We start from the raw sequence: 20,137 nt of genomic DNA on the forward strand, positions 1-20,137 counted from the left end.
GGTAGAGCTTGGACTTTGAATTAGGAAGGGCAAGCCCCTAAAGGGCAATTTTTTAATCGTGGTTTTGTAAGTTTCCTGTATGGACCCCATTGTTGAGTGTTTTCAGTAAAGCGCTAGTTTTCTATACAGGGAAACATTAACAGAAGGTTTAGTTGCACTAGTTTTATCAATATATGCTAGATAGACTGTGAAGCAATAATTTCTGTTCGTTTTAAGTTTCAACTTCACTCTTTACTTCCATCGGAAAAACTTTGTTTTTCTAAATTAAAATCTGAATCAAAAGACAAATTAGCGCTTCCAGGTGGTCAAAAGGATGTTTTTACAGTATCTCAAGAACAGCAAAGAACAAGACAAAGAACTGCAAAGTAAAAACTTTAATGTCATAGAGGGGGACATTGAACTAAATATAAAGTCGCTATGTTCATTCAAGGCTGTTAAAAATGTTTATCTGTGACATTTCAGGAACGCCCCAGGGAATTAGGAATTCTTTCGAGTAAAGCACAAATGACTTTCTCGCCTTTACAAGCCATAGAAAGAGGGGGGGGGGGGGGCTTTATCTATATTTTTTGCTGCAGTTTCTGTTTGTTTTAAATTTATCTGGGAAATTTATTGTAAATTCTGATCGTTTCAGGTTACACTTACTTACTTACACTTACTTACTAATAGATGTTCATTTTACATGTTTTATACTATCAATAGAGACTTTTCATTATATACATTATTTCCGCTCATCTTAGAGTTTAATGTAGCTCTTTACTTTTTATTTGAAAAGCTTTATTTGTGGAAGTTTTTGTTTAATTTAATTAGGATTAATTAGCAAATTGAATGTGAATATGTTTAAATTTATTACGCTAAATAAGATAGATAAGATATATTTCAACTAAAAAACAAAACAAAAAAACAACAAAAAACTCAATAGCACAATCAAAAACATTTCATTTAATCATAAAATCCATCAAAACGCATATCAAAATCTGCTTTAAATTCAGACACATCCGACACTTATTGAGACAAACGTAGTATTAAAAGTTGCAGGTTCTTTTCCTTTAAATGAAAATTCTAATGACTAACTAGTTCTAGTTAGGTAGTTATATGATTACTAGTTCTATGATTATAAGCCCACTAATGGTTGATAACTAAACCTTACTGCCATGTAAGTTACAACTGCGGGAATCTTGCGTCAACCTCAGTGGCTTTAAACTTTCCTATCCACGTTCGTTCTGTCTTATTTTGAACCCCCTCCCCCCTTCAAGCCAATGTTACTCTAAACTACCATTTGAGTATTTTTCTTCAGGTCAAAGAAGTATTCAATTTAACTATTAAATAGTTTTGAAAATTTTTCGGATTTTTTTTTTGATAACTGGTAATCAATTAAGAATAATGAACTACTTGAAAATGAAGTATCTCTATACACACATTTGTAATGATAAATTTGGCTTTACCCTTTAACCTTTACCCCTTTAAAAGCTTTAACCTTTTATGTAATTATTTAGTCATCTTTTTTTTCTTAAGTTAATTCTATTATGCTGAATATACAGATAATATTTTAATTCAACTTTTAAAAGTTAGCTTGCAACATTTGGGTTAATCCCTTTAGTTTTTATACAATTAAAAAAAGAATAAACTATATTTTGGAACGCAGGAAGACTGACACATACAAAGGAATTTTTCAATGAGGGGCATAGAACATACAAGCACTATTTCATAATTTGAACAAGAGGTGGCCAGAATCCTTGAAAATTTCGAATTTTTGGGGCCCTGGTGGCCTTTACATACATTCCTGATAATGGTAATAAGAGATTCCGTTGTCGGGCCTTTTTGCTAACCATTGTGAACCATTTTTTGAAACCTACAAATCTTATAAAATTTAATCCCCCTTTCATTATTTTACTAATTTTATTTATTTGTTTTGTTTATTTATTTTATTTATGTTATTTTCTTATATTTTCTGTAAGTAACTGTTTATTAAACCGGATTTGCAAAGTCTCAATTTAATTTGCAAATGGTTAAAATCATACGTCCTCAGTATACAAGAGGCGCTAGATTTATCCCCTCCTTTCCCTTTCCTCTGGAGTAAAGATTTTTGCAAAGGATATTTATAGAAAAAATAGCAGTAAAACCCTCAGAGAAGAGATACAAAATGAAAAGCCCTCATTTGAAGATCAGTAAAAAATTGTTGTAATATTTTCATGATAAATTTTAAAAGCACAAGTATACTAAATGAAAGTATTATATTTTTTAGTGTAAATGTAAGAGTTTCTTCATTAATAGACAATATATTCTCACGTTCCTCTTCTTGTCCTAGTTTCAGTAATTTCTGATTGACAGAATCAATAATTTATGTGTTATTTTTATATTCTATTTCATTTTGCAGGTGCCACGATTCAATACAACATGAATCCAGTCAGCTCAAATCAAAATCAAGCCACACCAGAACATATCAAGGAGAACTGCCAACACCCTTCAAATGTAGAATCTCCTGTTTGGACCTTTGAATGTGCATGGGAAGTGGCTAACAAAGTTGGAGGAGTATACACAGTCATCCGCTCCAAGACCGGTCTTTCTGTTGAAATGATGAAAGACCAATATGTTCTTCTTGGCCCTTATAAAGGAAAGTCTTCTAGAGAAGAAATAGACGAGTTTGAGTTTTCTCCCGGTCCTATTTACGATGCTGTTTGCAAGATCCGTGATGCAGGGTTTCTAGTTCACACTGGAAGCTGGCTAGTTGAGGGAAATCCTTTAGTTATATTATTTGATATTGCTTCAGTATCACATAAAATGAACTATTATAAGCATGAAATTTTTGAGAAAACAAATATTGGCATTCCAGATTCTGATGTGGAATCAAATGATGTGGAATGTGGAATCAAATGACAGCCACCTTCATATATAGACTAATTTGTGCTCTTTTTAGTTTTTACTGTTGCTCTTTACTGACAGTTTAAACACTTGTTTTCTTTTTCATTTAATAAAATTAAAGACCTAATTTGAAGCTTAAAATTAGCAAAATTACTACTTCGCGATTTATCCAACATATTTTGTTAGCTTCAGCGTCGGTTGACCGTCTCAAAGACAAATGGCTCATTGGTGAATTGTCCCAGCACCACAGAGAGCTCTCCAATAAAAGTAAAAATAAAAAAAGAAACAATTTTTCCATTTTTTTTTTCGAATGAGCCTTATTCTTTTGGACATTTTCTATAGTATACTTTAAGCTTTTTGCAACTGCCTGTCCCTTTAAAGTTTCAACATTAAAGTTGTTTGTCTTGGCTGGAAGAATACTAAACGCAAGCACTGTCACATCAGTGTCAGATTCTTTCATCAAGTGGTTAAGTCTCGCCAGGCTGTCAATACAAATATCTGCTCCTTTGTTTCCGAATTCGTATCTTCCGGCAACAAAGAAATAGAGGGTCTTAGCTAAATCAAAATAGAGATGACCATAAAAATGGCCTCGGACGAAATCATGAATCTTTTCTTTGTTAATTGCAGGGAGGTTTTGAAATTCATGCAGTGCACTGAATCTCTTGATATTTAGACCGTTTGGTGTTATTACATCAAGCTTTCGTTTTAACAAACATTCATCTTCCATTGCTGTTATATCAGACACTGTAGTAAAAACATGTGCCGTGTGTGTCGCAGCTCTTTCCAAACAGTATCTGTGATATATCTGCCGATTTCCAGCTTCGATGTCAATGTCAAACTTGTTCAGGTTGTTATAAAAATCTGTGCTGCCAGCGCACAAGTAGCGCCCAAGGAGTGTTGCGTGTGTAGTGAATATTGTTGCAACTTTTATTTTCCATAGCCGCAGAAAAATAAGACCCACTCCAGATAACCACTCATGAAAGTGACACACTGTTTGTGGAGAATCAGCTCCAGAATCAACTTTAGTCCAATCAACTGTTATTTCGGTTAATTTTAAAAGTAGGAGTCTATTGTGGAAACAAATTTATGGTGGGTTTGAAATTTTCATCATCAGGTGCATCATTGGAATCAGCATGGTCGAAAACCCACTGTAGGATAACTACAGTCCCTCACCTTGAACAACAAGGAAAATCACTTTTTTGCATGAGCCGCACTAATCTCTCCTTTTCTTAACAGGGCTAGTTACCAGACCATCATATAATGATATTTGATAGCTCATTAGGACTGAAATTCAAATTACTAGTGCCCTTTCTAAGTGACCAGAAATATTGAAGGGCAGCTAGCCCCCCTTCCCAAAAGACCCTAAAGTCTTCCCTTTACCTAAAGTCTTTCGATCAAAATTTTGAAATAATCATTTTTTCAGCATAGTTAAAAGATGCAATAACTATGTCCTTGGTGATGACATGAGCCTCCTTAGTCCGTGGGAAAAGGACTGTGAGTTACTAATAATGGCCCTACAAAATTCAATAGATTAAATTAAATTAACAGAGTTCGTAGTTCAGTTGGTAGAGCTTCGACTTTGAATTAGGAAGGGCAAGCCCCTAAAGGGCAATTTTTTAATCGTGGTTTTGTGCCTTCTATATGATTAATTGGAGAGCCTGTCTTTGTTAAAGCTGAATTAGGTAGTTCTTAACCAGTACTGTTTTTCCTGTTACGCCAAAAAATACCATTAATCGCCAAAATTTTTGCAATTTTGAGCTTGATTTTTTTTTTGATAATTTCTGGAAAAATAGCTTTCTTTTTTTTAGATTTCCTTTAGTATTTCGGAAAAAATTAAACTAAATTATTCGAATTTGTCAATTCACTGTTTCTTTTGGTATCTATAGTCTCCAAAGAAAGGGTTTTAAGTTATTCAATTTTCACATTGTTCGGCAAAGCCCCTAGTAATACACCCTAGTAATTGTTATTGGGAAATATTCGGACATACTTTTAGGGTGGTATTTTTGCGGGGTGGGGGGGGGGATTTTCCACAGGAAGAGTTTTCAATGGAAATGTTTCTGGAGGAGCCAAGTGATATTTTGCACGGAGAGAGGGAATAAAAAGTTCAACTGGGAGTAAGGAGTAACATTAAAACAAATAGAAATTATGCTGTATATAAGGGGGGCTACTATGAAAAAATAAGAATACTGGTTTAGGAGTCAAAAGTTAGTACGTAGCCTGACAAAAACAAACTAATCTACAACGCTTTTCATAGTCTTATACCTGCTGTGATAAGAATAAAGTTCAGTATACAATTAAAATTATCTTAAAATTTAAGCATAAAAAGAAATATTATTTAATAGCCGCAAAGTCTTTTTTTTTTTTTTTTTTTATTCCAATATTCACGGCGCCAGGTACTTCAAAGTATCTGATATACCAATATTCATTTACCTCGTTCAATGTCCTCGAAGTTTTGAATTTCCATTGAACCTTCTTTTGAAGGTGTCAACAGAGGGATTTGCAGGGATAATATCCCCAGGAAGATCGTTCCAGACAGAAGTGCAACGCCAGATGAAGCTATTCCTCAAGCACTCGGTTTTCGGCGTATCCTCCTTTAGATAATTAAACCAAGCTGTGCGCCTTTATGTCTGCCTTGTCGGCTGGAAAAAAGGGGGAACAATTCGAGAGAGTTCGTCTGAGGGAGACGAATTCATTTACTTGTAAACAGCCATCGACGCTACATCAAACCTTTCATTTAGAGGCTGGAGCAATTCTTGTGTAGAGGTGCAGCCTGCCCTATTTGCCCTAATCAGGATCTTCTAAAGGGGTGCCAGAAGCGTTTTTGGAACACTAGCAAAAAGTGGGCATTCATATTCCGCTAAGAGTCTGATGCAAGACCTATAGAGCGGGATGATTGAGCTTCATGGCAGGAGGTTTTTGCAACACATAGTAACTCCCAGCCTTCTTGCGCAGGAGACTGCCACCCGATCAAGGTGGTTGCTTCAAGTGAGATCGGTGGAGAAATGAATCCCCAGTAGACGAGGCTCATCGACTCTCTTTATAGCTTCATTTTTGAAGATGAAACTGGGGTGTTCACGTGGCACCTTTGATCGGGCAATTAGAAGCTCCTTTGTTTTCGATGCATTGAAGTTGATCATCAATGCATCAGGCAACTTTTCAATTTTCAAAAGATCCATCTGTAGGGAAAGTGAGGCGTGTATTTGGTCTTCACGTATAGGGACGGCTGAGTATGTCGTGGTATCATCAGTAAAGTGATGCATAGGGTTTGCAAGGTTATCTCCCATGTCGTTTATGTAGATAAGGAAGAGCGTAGGTCCCAAGACACTGCCCTGGGGTACCCCTGCTTTCACTGGATATTCGCGGGAAATAAACCCGCAGTGAACGATCGTAAAGAAAGCTCTCAATCACTTTTAGTAGACATCCACGAACACCAAACACATAGAGTTTCTTTAGCAGGCCACGGTGCCATACTCTGTCAAAAGCTTTCGCAATGTCGAAGGATAGTAGCCTGATGTCGTATCCCGTTGCCAGTAGTTGTATCCACTCCTGATACTGGGCCACTAGGCAGTCTAATGTTGAGCGGTTCCGGGGGAATTCATATTGGCGATCGCCTAGAAGGTCATTTGATTCCAGGTACTGAAGGAGTGTTTTATTGGAGACGCTCTTGTAGACTTTGCCAACACGGGAGAGAAGGCTAATAGGCCTGTAGGAGCCCACGGTCGTTGGATCGCCTTCTGGCTTTAGAGTAGGTATAACATGGGCGGACTTCCATGTTCGTGGGAAGGTTCTGGAGCAAAAGCACAGCCGGAAAAGCATGACAAGGGTCCAGCTAGTTCGGCACTGCAGGACTTGAGGACAACATTTGGTATCTTGTCAGGACCCGTGGCTTTGGTCACATCCAGATGTTCCAGAATGCGAAGGATCTTGGGGGCAGAAAAGTTCACGCGTTCCAGGACAGTGTCGGTTCGGTCGGAGAATTTTGGCACTTCTCTACCGTCATCGTCTAGATTCGAGAATTCGGCAAAAGCCTTAGCAAGAGCTTCAGCCTTTGCCTGTGGATCTTGTACCATTGTCCCGTTAGTCTGGAGAGAAGGAATTGCGGTCCCCTTGGACGACGGTAAAGCCTCCTTGAGAATTTTCCACCACCGCTGTGCCGACGCAAGTTGAAGCTTGGTGGCGGATTTCTCCTTATACTGAACCTGGGCCTGCCGAATTACACGAACTGCATCTTTGTGTCCATTTATGAATGCAATTCTGTCCTCTTCGCTCTTCGAAAGTAGCCATCGCTTGTGTGCCTTTTGCTTTGCTCGGATTGTCTTCTTACGCTGGGCGTTGAACCAAGGTTTGTCCTTACTGGACACCTGGATCCACTTTGAAGGGATATGCTTTTCGACAGAGTCAACTATGGCCTGCTGGTACTTATCTGCAGCTTTCTCTGGGCCTTCCAAGAGGAAGGCTCTCCACTGCTGAGAAAAAAGAGTGTTTCTCAAACCGTCCCAATCACCTCTTTTGTATAGCCAGATTATTCGTTCATGCTTTGCTGGAGGCGGAATGCGTAGGTTTCCACGTGCAACGACGGCAACGTGGTCACTTGTGAAAGCATGAGCGTCTACCTTAAAGGAGTCAGGGTGATCTGTAAGGAATAGGTCAAGACGAGATGATCCGTTTGGGCCGTGATACGTGTCGAAATCGACAAGTTGTTCTAGCCCGTAAAAGAGAGAGAGATAATACAAATGCGACCCTTCCGTATCAGTATTTTTGCTGCGAAGCGGCATGCTTTGATGAACGTTGAAGCCTCCATAAAGGATAATTACAGACTTAGCGTACTTGCCCCGAATATATTCAAGGGAGGTTTCAAGGTAGCTGGTAAGTTGGAGGGTTATACACGGTACAGACAATCACGGATTTATTTGGGAGGGTCACCCTGACCCACAGAGCTTCTTCGCCTGCTGAATCTGGTATGTTCAGGCATGAATAAGGTATATGGCTCTGTATATAAACAGCGACACCTCCTCCTCTGTACTTAGCGCCGTCAGTACGCTCTCGATCCCGCCTGAGGAGCGTGTATCCCTGTATGGCAACCTCACTGCTCTGAGTTTCTTGGTTTAGATTGGTCTCAGTGATACAAATGATATATGGCTTGACTGAGTTCACTAAATGTAAGAACTTGTCAAACTCAGATCTGAGACCTCGTACGTTGCAGTGGGATACCGTAAACAGGTCCGTTTGGATGGTTGGTGGACGTGCTACAGGTCGTCGTCGAAATGGCTGTTTGGTCCGACGCTTTTTATTGTTAATCGTGACCAGGTAAAAAGAAGCTTTGCCGGGTGGTTAGCTAGACAAAGCTCGCAAATTCATTGCCAAGCATCTTTAGACGGGTAATAGTGCCACCTCTCATACACCTCATGACCGTCTCTTCAGCATGAAAGTTTTATCCCATAATGGGTTAGGATTCGGCACAAGTGCCTCCCACCATGTAAATTGAACACCACACAAAAATAATGGATAGATTTATAAGGTAAAATCTAGGTCTGAACAGTTATAATACCAATAGTGAGTTATATACAATTTTGAATTGTAAAGAAAACACACTTTACTATTACTCGAAATGAAGAATAAATAAACCAAAATAGGAACTCCGGAAATCCGGCTTATTTCTCTCTATGTAACGGAAAATTTCAAGTTATGATACAAATTCTAAAGCCAGTCTATAGTCCTAATACTATCAAGATGGCTGCACTTCAGACTTGTCTACAAACTAATCCTAAAATGTCCCTTTTAGATACAACGAGATCGAATCATTTGACTGAGCTCATTGTGCTGAAGCGATACCAAATTAAACGAAAACTAAGCAACAATCCTAAAATTCTTGATTTTTTTTTTCAAAAGTGTCCTTAATCGGTTTTCTTTTGCTGTACTAGAACTCCTATATTGTTTTGCGTTTTCAGTAAAGCGCTAGTTTTCTATACAGGGAAACATTAACAGAAGGTTTAGTTGCACTAGTTTTAACGATATATGCTTGATAGATTGTGAAGAAATAATTTATGTTCGTTTTAAGTTAAGTCCAAAACATTCATTCCGCAACTCAGACAGCTCTCCATACGGATACAAAATGAAATAAATTCTCATTAACACATCCACACACAGGGCAAAAATAGTATCTTAGATTATTATCTCTTTTCTTTTTCAACTGTTTTTCTGAGTTGTTTTTTCTTTTTTTAAATAATTTGTTTAATTAATCTTTTCGATTGTTTTTGTATGTTTTTTCCCTTTGTTTTTGTGGCCGTGGATCTGTTTATTTATTGTGTTTATTTATATCAGTTTTATATATGGCTTTACCAGCTTTGAAATACACATATATGTGTATTTAAATATACATAGATGCAAGGACACTCTGAAAAAAAAATGGCTTAAAACAACAAAATAGAGCTTGTATATCTAACTAGTTTGAATTATCCATGTTAGATACCTTGATCATTCATCTGAAGGAATGTCTTTTGATAGAGGCTAAGCTCTGATCTGGATGGAATGTCGGCTAGGCGTCTCTGAATTTGAGAACATCTCAAATTTGTTTCAGCTAGTTTAGCAGCCAGGATACCAAACTCCTCCTGGAGACGTTCTTTTACGGCTTGAAGTTCTACAACTTTAGCCTGATCTTCTTCTTGCTTTAACTGATTTCCATCCATCTCGAGTAAAGACCTAAAATCATTAAAATACGGGTTTAATAAGGGGATATTTAGACTTTTGTAAAAGTTAGGCCATAATTCGATATGGGAAACAATGATTGATCGACAGCAAAGAAGTTTAAAAAATAAGCATTCAGTTTTAATATAAGAAAAAAGAAGAAAACAATATACAAAAGAAACAATAGCCCTTATAGATGTTTTCCCTTGGAAAAGGATTCGGTCTTGTTTTTAAAGCTATAGTCTTACACATCTGACAAGCAGTGAATTGTTGCCAAAACTTCATAAAAACATCGGTTTTATGCAACGCAAAAGATCATACAAACAGATTCAAAGTACAGAATCAGTTGTGAATTAACAATTTCATTGAATTATTATAATACAACTTATACATGCCAACTCAGACAAGGAGGAAAGAGAGGTATTATGCAATTCTTCTCGTTTAAAATAACAAACCAACAACAATAACTAAAATTCACACTTCCAAGAAGAGAAAGAAGAGGAGATAAGAAAATGGGGAAGGGGGCTGAGTGGAGAAAAAAAAGGCAACTGGAGATAGTGATGATAAACGGTAGAAAATATTCAAAAATTAGAATAGTAAGCTACTGCTACTGAAAGAACCCGTCTTCTTTAAATTCTTTTTAAATGTGAGCCACAATTGGGGTTCACTTGATAAATCAGATAAATTCTGTTTATCGGCAATGAGAGGAATTTCACACCTCACGCTCAATCTAGCTCTCCCATTACTAACAAAATGAAAAATAAACTTTTTCCTGGCTCTTGATAAAAGACACTTTTTATTTTCAATCAAATTTTTCAGTCCATTCAGGTGATATATAAGAATAGAATATGTTTATTCATTGCATTAGCTTTAAGCTAACACGAGCGTGTTAAAAAACAAAAAAGATTTGAATAATGCAAGGAGCTAAAAAAACAATAACAACAAAAAAGTAATAAGTTCCATTTCAACGTCGACACATTAAGTATATGGAAAACATCAAACATTATTCTATGGTTAAAATAACCAATCACTTGCTGCCCAAAGGCTATGTTTCGGTTGCCAAGCCGACACAGCTCAAGATTGACCTCAAAATATATGGAAAACTTCAAGCATTATTTTATAGTTAAAATAACGAATCAAATGCTACATAGAGGAACTACCATACCTTTCGGTTGCCAGGTCGACACATTTAAAGGTCGACTCCAGTATATGAAAAACTTCAAATATTATTCTATTGTTAAATAATTAATCAAATGCTGCAGAAAGGAACTACGGTATCTTTCGGTTGTCAAGTCGACGAACTTCAAGGCCGACACCAAAAGTATATGGAAAACTTCAAGCAGATTTTTATGATTAAAATAATGAATCAAATGCTGCACTAAACAACTACCGTATCTTTATGTTGTCATGATACATTTCAAGATCGACCTCAAAATAAATGGAAAAGTTCAATCATTATTTTATGGTTCAAATAACGAATCAAATGCTGCACAAAGGAACTACAGTATCTTTCGGTTGCCAAGTCAACGAATTTAAAGGCCGACATCATAAGTGTAGGGAAAACTTCAAGCAGAATTTTATGGTTAAAATAATGAATCAAATGCTGCACTAAACAACTACCGTATCTTTAGGTTGTCATGACACATTTCAAGATCGACCTCAAAATATATGGAAAACTTCAAGCTTTATTTTATGGTTCAAATAACGAATCAAATGCTGCACAAAGGAACTACGGTAACTTTTGGTTGCCAGGTCGACACATTTCAAGGTCGATACCATAAGTATACGGAAACTTCACAGATAATTTTATTTAAATAATAAATCAAACACCGCACAAAACAACTATTTTGCTGATTTCCTTGCAACAAAATACATTGCCATTAGGTTTGAGCTTGGTTACAAATAAACAAGAGTCGAATGGATAATGAGTAGTAGGTTGGAAACCAATAACACGCTTACAGAGCGCGTTAATCACTAAAATTAAGAAATAATTGTAACCAGTTGAGATCTTGAATTACGCAGCATAGTTGCCAATTATTAACTTATGCACAGTTTTTGCTGATTTGCATACACCAAAACACCTTGCAACTATGGTTGAGATTGTGTAAAAAAAATAAGAGCCGAACGAATGATGGTAAGTAGGTTGGAAACCAGTTACAAATTTGCTGGAAGCAAAGATGTTTACTATTTTTAAGAAATAAAAAGCGAGTTACCAGTTTATATTTTGAATCACACCCTATAAGGGCGTAGTTGTTAGTTATAAACTTATGCACAGATTTTACCACTTGCTAGCACAAAAATAAATAGTCACTGGGTTTAACCTTGTGCAGATAGATTGAAAGCCATACCCAAGTTCCAAGGAAGGCAGGAAAGAATTGAGATCAGAAAATCATAAAAACTTGGTAATAGTTCATTTTTCATTAGTGTTGGATCATTAGCTGAATTCATTTAATTCAATCACAAGTGTATATTCATTAACTGAAGAGAAATATCATCAAACAAAACAGGCATAGAGGAGGAACATTATCTATTTTGGATCCCCCATTTTTTTTTTTGGTAGAATCAGCCTGATTAGAGACGCAGTAAGCCCTATTACGGCAATTGCGTCTATTTACAAAAACTTAGATGGAGGGGAGAATTCATTTTCAATATCTAGCTTTGGGGGGGGGGGGCAAATTTGTCGTTTTTTTAATTTAACCAAGTAAAATAAAGAAAAAACATTTTGAAGGAAAATATCCCAAAAATGTGTTTTTCAAAATCTACGGTGAAATTAGGGGGGAGGGAGGCATAGGCATCCCTACTGCCCCACAAAACCACCCCCAATTGATTCCACTGCATTATGGTTAACACATTACATACCACAGTACGACAGTAGAAAATGTTTGATTTTGAAAGTTAATAACTACGAAAGAAATCACTCGGTGGCTTGTTGATTCCTACCAACTCCTCTGGTTGAGCGACTGAATGTCATCAATATCACTAACACAGTGGTGCCAATTCAATAACATTTACCAGGGGGGTGGACAAATTTGTCATCTTTTTTTCAAATCTTTAATCAAAATACCAAAAAATATGTTTTTCAATGAAAATACCACCAAACAAAGTACTTTTTAAATTTAAGAAAGATGAAAAAATCTGGAGGGAATCGTTTGTACCCATCCCTAAATTTGCTCAACTGCTATAACCCTTTAGAAGTTTGTCAGTAATGACGATCACCAGAGGATGCCTGTTCAGATGCAACAGTGTTTAGTTTATTTTTCTTCCACGCAAATCTAGTTTTTCTGCTTCTTCAGATATAAATTCTTTTCTTATTCAGTAACTTTTTGAAAAAAATACAAGTTATTCTTTTACATTCATTTTAATTGTTGCCTCTGCCTCGTTGCCTCTGCCTCAGCTAGAAAATCTAAAAATAAATTTTTTCGTTTTTTTTTCAGTCAAGCAGTTTCATGAATTCATGTCATGTTCTCTTCCGTTCAAGCATAGATAAAAGATTAAGCTTTTATTCTAAAGCGAATTGGAGATACATGTCTCTTCATATAAACGTATGTTTTCATTCAGCTTCTTTTTGAAAACCAAAAAAATGCTATTTATTTTTCGACATTGATTTTCAACTGTTACTTCACTGTCTTCACGAAAAACTTCAAAAATAAAAGTTTTTTCATTTTGTTTTCAGTCAGTCCGTTTCATAAATTCATGCTTGAGGATAAATCTTCAGAAATATATCTTTGGTAAGCTACACATTTCCAACTGTTACCTCTCTGTCTTCATCTCAAAACTCCAAAAACAAAAGCTTCTTTCGTTTTGTTTTTAGTCGATCCATTCCATAATATAATTTTATTTAATATCAATTATTAACCGAAAACTCAACATAAATACATCCCCTCTAAATGTCACAGCCAATTTTCCCAAATAAAGTGAAAAATGATAGTGAAAATTGAAAAATAAGCTATATAGTACCATAAAGGCAAAGATATACTAAAGAAAACTGACCTGTTTCTCAGGATGCTTGAATAATGCAGGCTTATCTTAGTCTTGACAAGATTCATGAAGAAACTAAATTTTATCGGGGGGGGGGGGGTCAAAGTGGGGTTTGGGGTTACCTTGGGTCTGGGGGAAAATTTGGGGTCTGGAAGGGACAGTTCCCCCCCTGCCCAAAAGCAAAGCACGTTCCTGCATGCAAAGGCAAACAAAAAATAAGGTTTTTACTCTAAAACGAGTTGATGATAATGACCTGACATACTTAATTAAGATTAGAATACGCACTCAATTATTAAACATAAATTCTGAACAGTACCTTATGGATTCTTCAATTTCCTCTTTTTCCTTACGACATTTCTCCTTGAAAGATTTCTCACTCTCTTTTGCTTTACCGACTTCACTTACAAGGTTAACAAGATCCAAGAATTTCCTTAAAGAACAAAAGCCTCTTAAAAAACATGCCAAACTAGTCCACCGAGACAAAACAGGACGTGATGTGATCTTTGTTTTGCTTTTTAACTTTTATTTGCTTGATTTTGCTATTTGCTAAGAGGAACCTTTTCCAATGGACGCTGATTCAAAAATAGTGCTACTGTTTAGATTTAACATAAAAAATAATTTGCAATAATGTAAATAAATATTTGGGAATTTAACTTGGGGAAATAAGATGGTAAGGTCCATGAAGATGTGGCCAAACATTAAACAGTCCGTTTGATTTGTAATTCAATCCTCTATCTAAACATAATAATCGTATTTGCCAAAATATTAATGGCTAAGTCTGAAAAAAATTCTCTGACAAGATGGTTAAAGCATTAGTAATTCAAATTGAACCCTTTGTAGGTTCCTGGGGCGAACAAATCACCTTCTGAACAACCTTTTTTCATATTTCAAAGAAGTCAGTGATTTAGCTTACCGAGATCTTCAGGAATTGACATCTGAAATAATTCCAGAAAGTTGAACTCACTTTCCTCTGCTATTTTCTTTAAAATATAAAAAAAAATTTTGTCCAAAAATTTATTGTTTAAGCAAGGACTGGATGCTGTACGCTCGGGAACCAGATGTTTATATTTCCCTTTCGCTGTTTTGATACTAGGGCTTTTCCTCTCCCCCTTTAACAAATTTCCTCCCCATGTGTATATTTCTAAAAAAAAGACTTATCTCACAGCCCTAAAGATTAAAAATTGACTTTAATTGGAAGAACAGGAGTACAAGATTTTGAAGATAGCCAGCGTTAGGAATCCAGAAAGCAAACACAAATGAAGCGGCATTTTTTTTATACTATACGGTAAGTGAGTGAGCCTTATATATTTCATAAGAAATATAATCTTATTCAAAGAAAATATTGCATAAATATTTGAAGTTTTTATCTGTAACTCCTCAAAGACACAGACTCTTCATCTATGTGACAGACTCTTTCAAAGACTTTACACAACTTCACATACTTTTTATCTCTGTGAAAAAGTCATATGCATTTCGGGGGAAACTTTAAGAGAGGTGGAAAGTGGTGGAAGACAGAAGAGCTGGAAAACGTGTTTAATACCCTATGCAACGTAAACGCATGCTGACTTCTATAGTTTCATCACCTAAGTTGTAAAAATATATTTTGTAAGGTATATTATGTATATTTAAGGGAACTAAAACAAACAAAATTAATTCTAAACAAACAAAATTTTTCTCTTGGAAGTAAAGAGTGAAGTTCAAATTGGGAAAAAAAATATTGCTTCGCTGTCAACGCAACATTTATCTATAAAGACTACCTCCACAGACTCATCATATTTCCCTACATTTGTAGAATTCTGAGAAAGAAGCGCTTTAGTGGAAACTGAGCTTGCTTGAATTTATCAGAGAATGGAAGACTATTGAGAGACTTGTATATTAGTCTTTTATTTTCTGCCGGGTAGTCAAGGAGTTTTCTACACTTTATTCTGTTTGTCTTTTTTTGCTTTTTTGGGGTGTGTTGGAGACAAATGAAGTTACCTAGGCCCCTCTGAGGACCACACGGAAGAGAGGTCCCCTTTCCTGTATTTGATTTCAAATACTTTTCTTTAGTTTTTTTTTACATGGACTATTTCTATCCAATCATTGAAACTTACCCCACACTCAAATGCTTGCAATTGATCTTGGTAATTTTTGGCGTTCAATAGCTAATGCAATTATTGAATTATATTCAAAGGCACTTACTGAAACATATTAGAGTTAATTTTTTGCTTATTGTGCGTCAAAGCTAAATAAGCTGGAATTTGTTCTTTTACAGATAGAAAATTCTAAGAACGTTTATCTATTGGTACAAGCTGACGATAATTTCGGTTACTTTCAAAGGTTCTATCGATTTGAACGATAGAACGAGAAACACTTCCGTATATCCTTAATATCTGAAGCAGTAAGAAGAGACCAAAATAGTGCAGGGGCAAGTAGATGCGGAACAGCCAGTGCATTATAAACGCTAGCTAATATACGGCAGTTGAATTTAAACGTTACCCAACTAGTAAACCACACGCACTCCTAGCTTTTCTGCAAGGCCGTACCCAGAGGGGGGTTAGGGGGTTTGAACCCCCCCCCCCCGAAATGTTTGCCTGACTCGTAAAAACGTAATAAAAATAGATATAAAAAAAAATTGTATGCGTTTTTTCTGTGTAACCCTCCCCCCCGGAAATTTTTTTGAGTTAAACCCCCTCCGAAAAAAATCTTGGGTACGGCCCTGCTTTTCTGGCAAATTTTTCTTTCAACAGTTGAAACGTGGCAAAAAGATTTGACCCACTTGGTACACTAAAAAAATCACTTGCGTCATGTATTTTAAAAAAAATTTCAGCCAATTGAACATCTGTCGGACAATCTGGGGGGCAATTGAGCCCCAGGAACTCATTCTCAAACACGATAAATCAAAGACCTATACGTTTATCCTACCTATCGAGAATTGCAAAATTTTCCTCAACTCCAAAGGCTGTTCTACTAATATCAAGGATGTCATCAGCATTGTTACCTAGCGAAACATCAATATCTTTAAATATACATGTGGTTAGAACGTTCTGTTGTGGCACAATGACAGTATTATTAAACAGGGGCGGAGAAGTAAATATGGATCGAATTGCAAGATACGGGCATTATCAGTAAATTTTCCAACGTAATTCAATGACGTTATTAAAATTGTCCATTGAATTCTTAATAGTCGTAATCATTTTGTTTGTTGCCATGGCCCTGTGGCATTTTTACAATTGTTGACTCATTTTTCATGAAATGTATTTTCAGGAGATAACTGAATATAACGTATGCGAAACCGATAAGAGAACTGAATATAAGAACTGAATAAAAACTAGGAAATAACTGAATATAACGTATGCGAAACCGATAAGAGAACTGAATAAGAACAAGAAAAGAACTGAATATAGCCTATGCGAAACCGATAAGAGAATTCCTGAGAATACACAACCACCCTCATATAATATTACCCAAAAATCATATAACTAAAAGTACTGGATTTTACCTTTTTGTAACTTTAGATTTACGCCGAGCCAAATATAAAAAAATATCATTTGACAAAAACATAACAGGTATTAAAAAAAAAAAAAAATTATGCATACTAACCAAGCCCGGGACTCCACCAGATGGCTAATTCGACAGTGTATACATATATATATATATATATATATATATATATATATATATATATATATATATATATATATATATATATATATATATATATATATATTATTTATTTATTTATTAATACCAAGATACGGTAAGCTTTAACAAGCTTGTCGCACAAAACAATTATAAAAAGTCTATAACAATGTCAATGACAAAACAAAAACATACAGTAACTGAAAAACATTGGAAAAACAATAGTACTGAAACATACAATAACATACCAACTTAACTGAAACATATCTGTTAATAATTGAAACCTACGAAAAAGTAAGCTTACAAAATAACTGTCACACTGTCACAAATCAGGTAATATAAAAGTAAAAATATTTTCAAAATGGATTGTGATTGGACCTAGTATGGAAATATGTAGAGGCTAAACTACTTTCGAAAGACTGGACCGAGGTACTTTCAACTATTTCCGATGGAAGTGAATTCCAAGTCTTATACACTCGACTAGTCAAAGAATTTTGGCCTTATATTTTCTTTGAACACGGTGGGTAAATTTTGTGTTGTTGTTGATAGGTACTACTGTATCCTGTAAAACTGAAGAAGTGAGTTGGGGTGATATTATCAATATTCCTAAGAATGCGGAATGTGTTTATTAGGTCGGCTCTGTTACGTCAGAACTGGAGAGAAGGCAACTGTATTCTTTGCATTCTCTGGTGGTAAGGTAGATGACTCAGGTATGGTATGAGTTTGGTGGCCCTACGTTGCACTCTCTCAACCCTCTCTCTATCTCTCTTATTAAGGGGATACCATACTGATGAGCATAACTCAAGTACTGGACTTACAGTGGATACATAAAGTGAGATCAGTGAATGAAGATTAAACTTAGAAAAAGTACGTCTTAGACGTAATAATTGGTAATTAGCCTTATGGGTGATATCTGATACATGTTTATTAAATTTGAGACTTGAATAAAAAAAATACCAATGTCACGAACATATTCCGCACTTAAAATTAATTTACCAACAACAAAGTAATGGTAATGTTGAGGGAGTCTACGCAAATAGTGCATAGCATTCCACTTGGTTTCATTAATAAACATAGAGTTTGCAGTACACCACTGGCCCAGAGCAACCAAATCCTCTTGAAGTAAAGAAATCTCATGTTCACTCATGACTGGCCTGTAGATTTTTACATCATCTGCAAACATTTTTATGGTCAAATTCCTAACAACGCCTGGCAAATCATTGATAAAAAGGCAGAAGAGTACTGGCCCAAGACAACTGCCTTGTGGAACTCCACTTATGACAGACATAGGTAATGACAAAGCATAACCTACTGCAACTTCTTGGGTTCTATTTGTAGGATAATCTGCTATCCATGCTTTAGTTTGTGGGCTATACCATATTGTTGACATTTTTTTTTACCAGAAGTGGAATGAAAATTTTCTCTAATGCTTCGGAAAGGTCAATTTAAATGCAATCAAACAAAATACCATTATCAGCTATCAATTGAAAATCACGAATCACCTCAAGAAGTTGCGTGTTACAAGATCGTCGTTTACGGAAACCATGCTGAGCAGAATGCCATAAGTTGTTTTCCTCAAAATGGGCTTGGATTCTTCCCACCACAATTTTCTCCATTATACGGGAAAAGATTGATGTATTTGAAATTGGTCTGTAATTATTGAAATGGGACTTTGAACCATTCTTGTACAATTGCTTAGTGATAGTTCTTTTCCAAGCTGAAGGACATTTACCAGATGAGAGACAAAGATTAAAGAGATATGTGAGTGGTCCAGCAAGCACTGATGCAAGTTCACGTAACATCACATTGGAAAATTCATCAATATCTGGTGCATTTCCTGGATCAAGATTTCGGAGTGTCAGATAAACCTGCTGGACTGTAAACTCTTAATCAACAAATTTTTTTGTTAAATCTGGAGGAATAAACTGAGTGTGTGTTTTGGTGTGTGTTTGAGTAAAAACTGAACCAAATACCTTATTGAAAAGTTGTTATTATGCAAAATTATCATAAATATGTAAAAAAGTATTGGGATCTATAAAGGAAGTGGATGATGGGGAATTGGGGATTTTGAAACTTGATTCCTTCTCACATATTTCCAAAATCTTTTTGTGTAACTTTGGACTGATGCTATAACTTTTGTCTCCACCTCTTGATGATTCAAACAAAAAAATTTAGTTGCTATATCATAATTTGACCAAGAATCGAAGGTTTTAAATCTTAAATGTTTATGCCACCTATCACCTTCTTCTTTTAGCATTTGTACAATATCCCAAGTAAGGATCTGTCTATTTTCGAAAAACTGTTTACTAATATAAGTTGGTACATATTGATCCTTACCTTCTATAAGGGCCTGCTTAATAAAATCAAAAGATGCATCAAGAGTATCATCACATTGCTGCAACTCCTCTCGTATAGAAAGAGATGAAATATAATCTGAAAATGCAATGTAATTTCCTCTATCATAATCATATTGGGGAGAATGATTTGGAATATCATAACGACCTACCACACAATTTAGTGATATCACCAATACCAAGTGATCACTTTTTCCTAGTGGTGGCAAAAATTCAACACTAGTAACATCATCTGGTGATTTTGTAATTACAAGGTCTAAAATTGAAGGGGTTGAGTTAGCATACAAGTGTGGAGGGTTTTGAATATGCTGATGCAAATAATGCTCTTGTAAAGTTTCAAGGAAATGATTTTCAAATGACTCATCAGAAAGTTGTGTTGTACCCGATGTCCAATCAATAGAAGGTAGGTTAAAGTCACCAACTACTAGAAACTTAGAACTAGATAAAGAGACAGTGGATAAATACTGCAATATTTTTCTATTATTAAATGAAGTCAATTCACAAACACTAGGAATACGATAAATGGCTACAACTCTAAAAGCAATTGAGGACCCAGGAAATTTCACATCAACTACTAAGGATTCACTTAAAATTGAAGAAATTGGGTCATTAACTTCAATATACTTTAATGAGGTATGAAC

General features: G+C 35.7%; 1 protein-coding gene and 1 pseudogene across 1 annotated transcript in view; both read right to left on the minus strand.

The window, feature by feature from the left end:
- The window catches only part of LOC148952450 (coiled-coil domain-containing protein 93-like), a 253,210-nt gene that overhangs the window by 47,248 nt on the left and 185,825 nt on the right, over nucleotides 1-20,137 (minus strand). Inside the window, exons 7-8 of the mRNA XM_089089885.1 lie at nucleotides 13,838-13,951; nucleotides 9,329-9,558 (exon numbers count right to left, since the gene is read on the minus strand). Coding sequence (XP_088946011.1) covers nucleotides 9,329-9,558; nucleotides 13,838-13,951 — 344 coding nt within the window. The remainder of the gene's footprint in view (nucleotides 1-9,328; nucleotides 9,559-13,837; nucleotides 13,952-20,137) is intronic.
- Nucleotides 2,907-5,323, minus strand: LOC148952453 (glycogen [starch] synthase pseudogene; annotated as a pseudogene).

This window comes from Artemia sp. Qi Xiang Cuo, chromosome 5 (assembly GCF_049724085.1).
Source record: "Artemia sp. Qi Xiang Cuo chromosome 5, ASM4972408v1, whole genome shotgun sequence".
Classification (NCBI taxonomy): Eukaryota; Metazoa; Arthropoda; class Branchiopoda; order Anostraca; family Artemiidae; genus Artemia; species Artemia sp. Qi Xiang Cuo.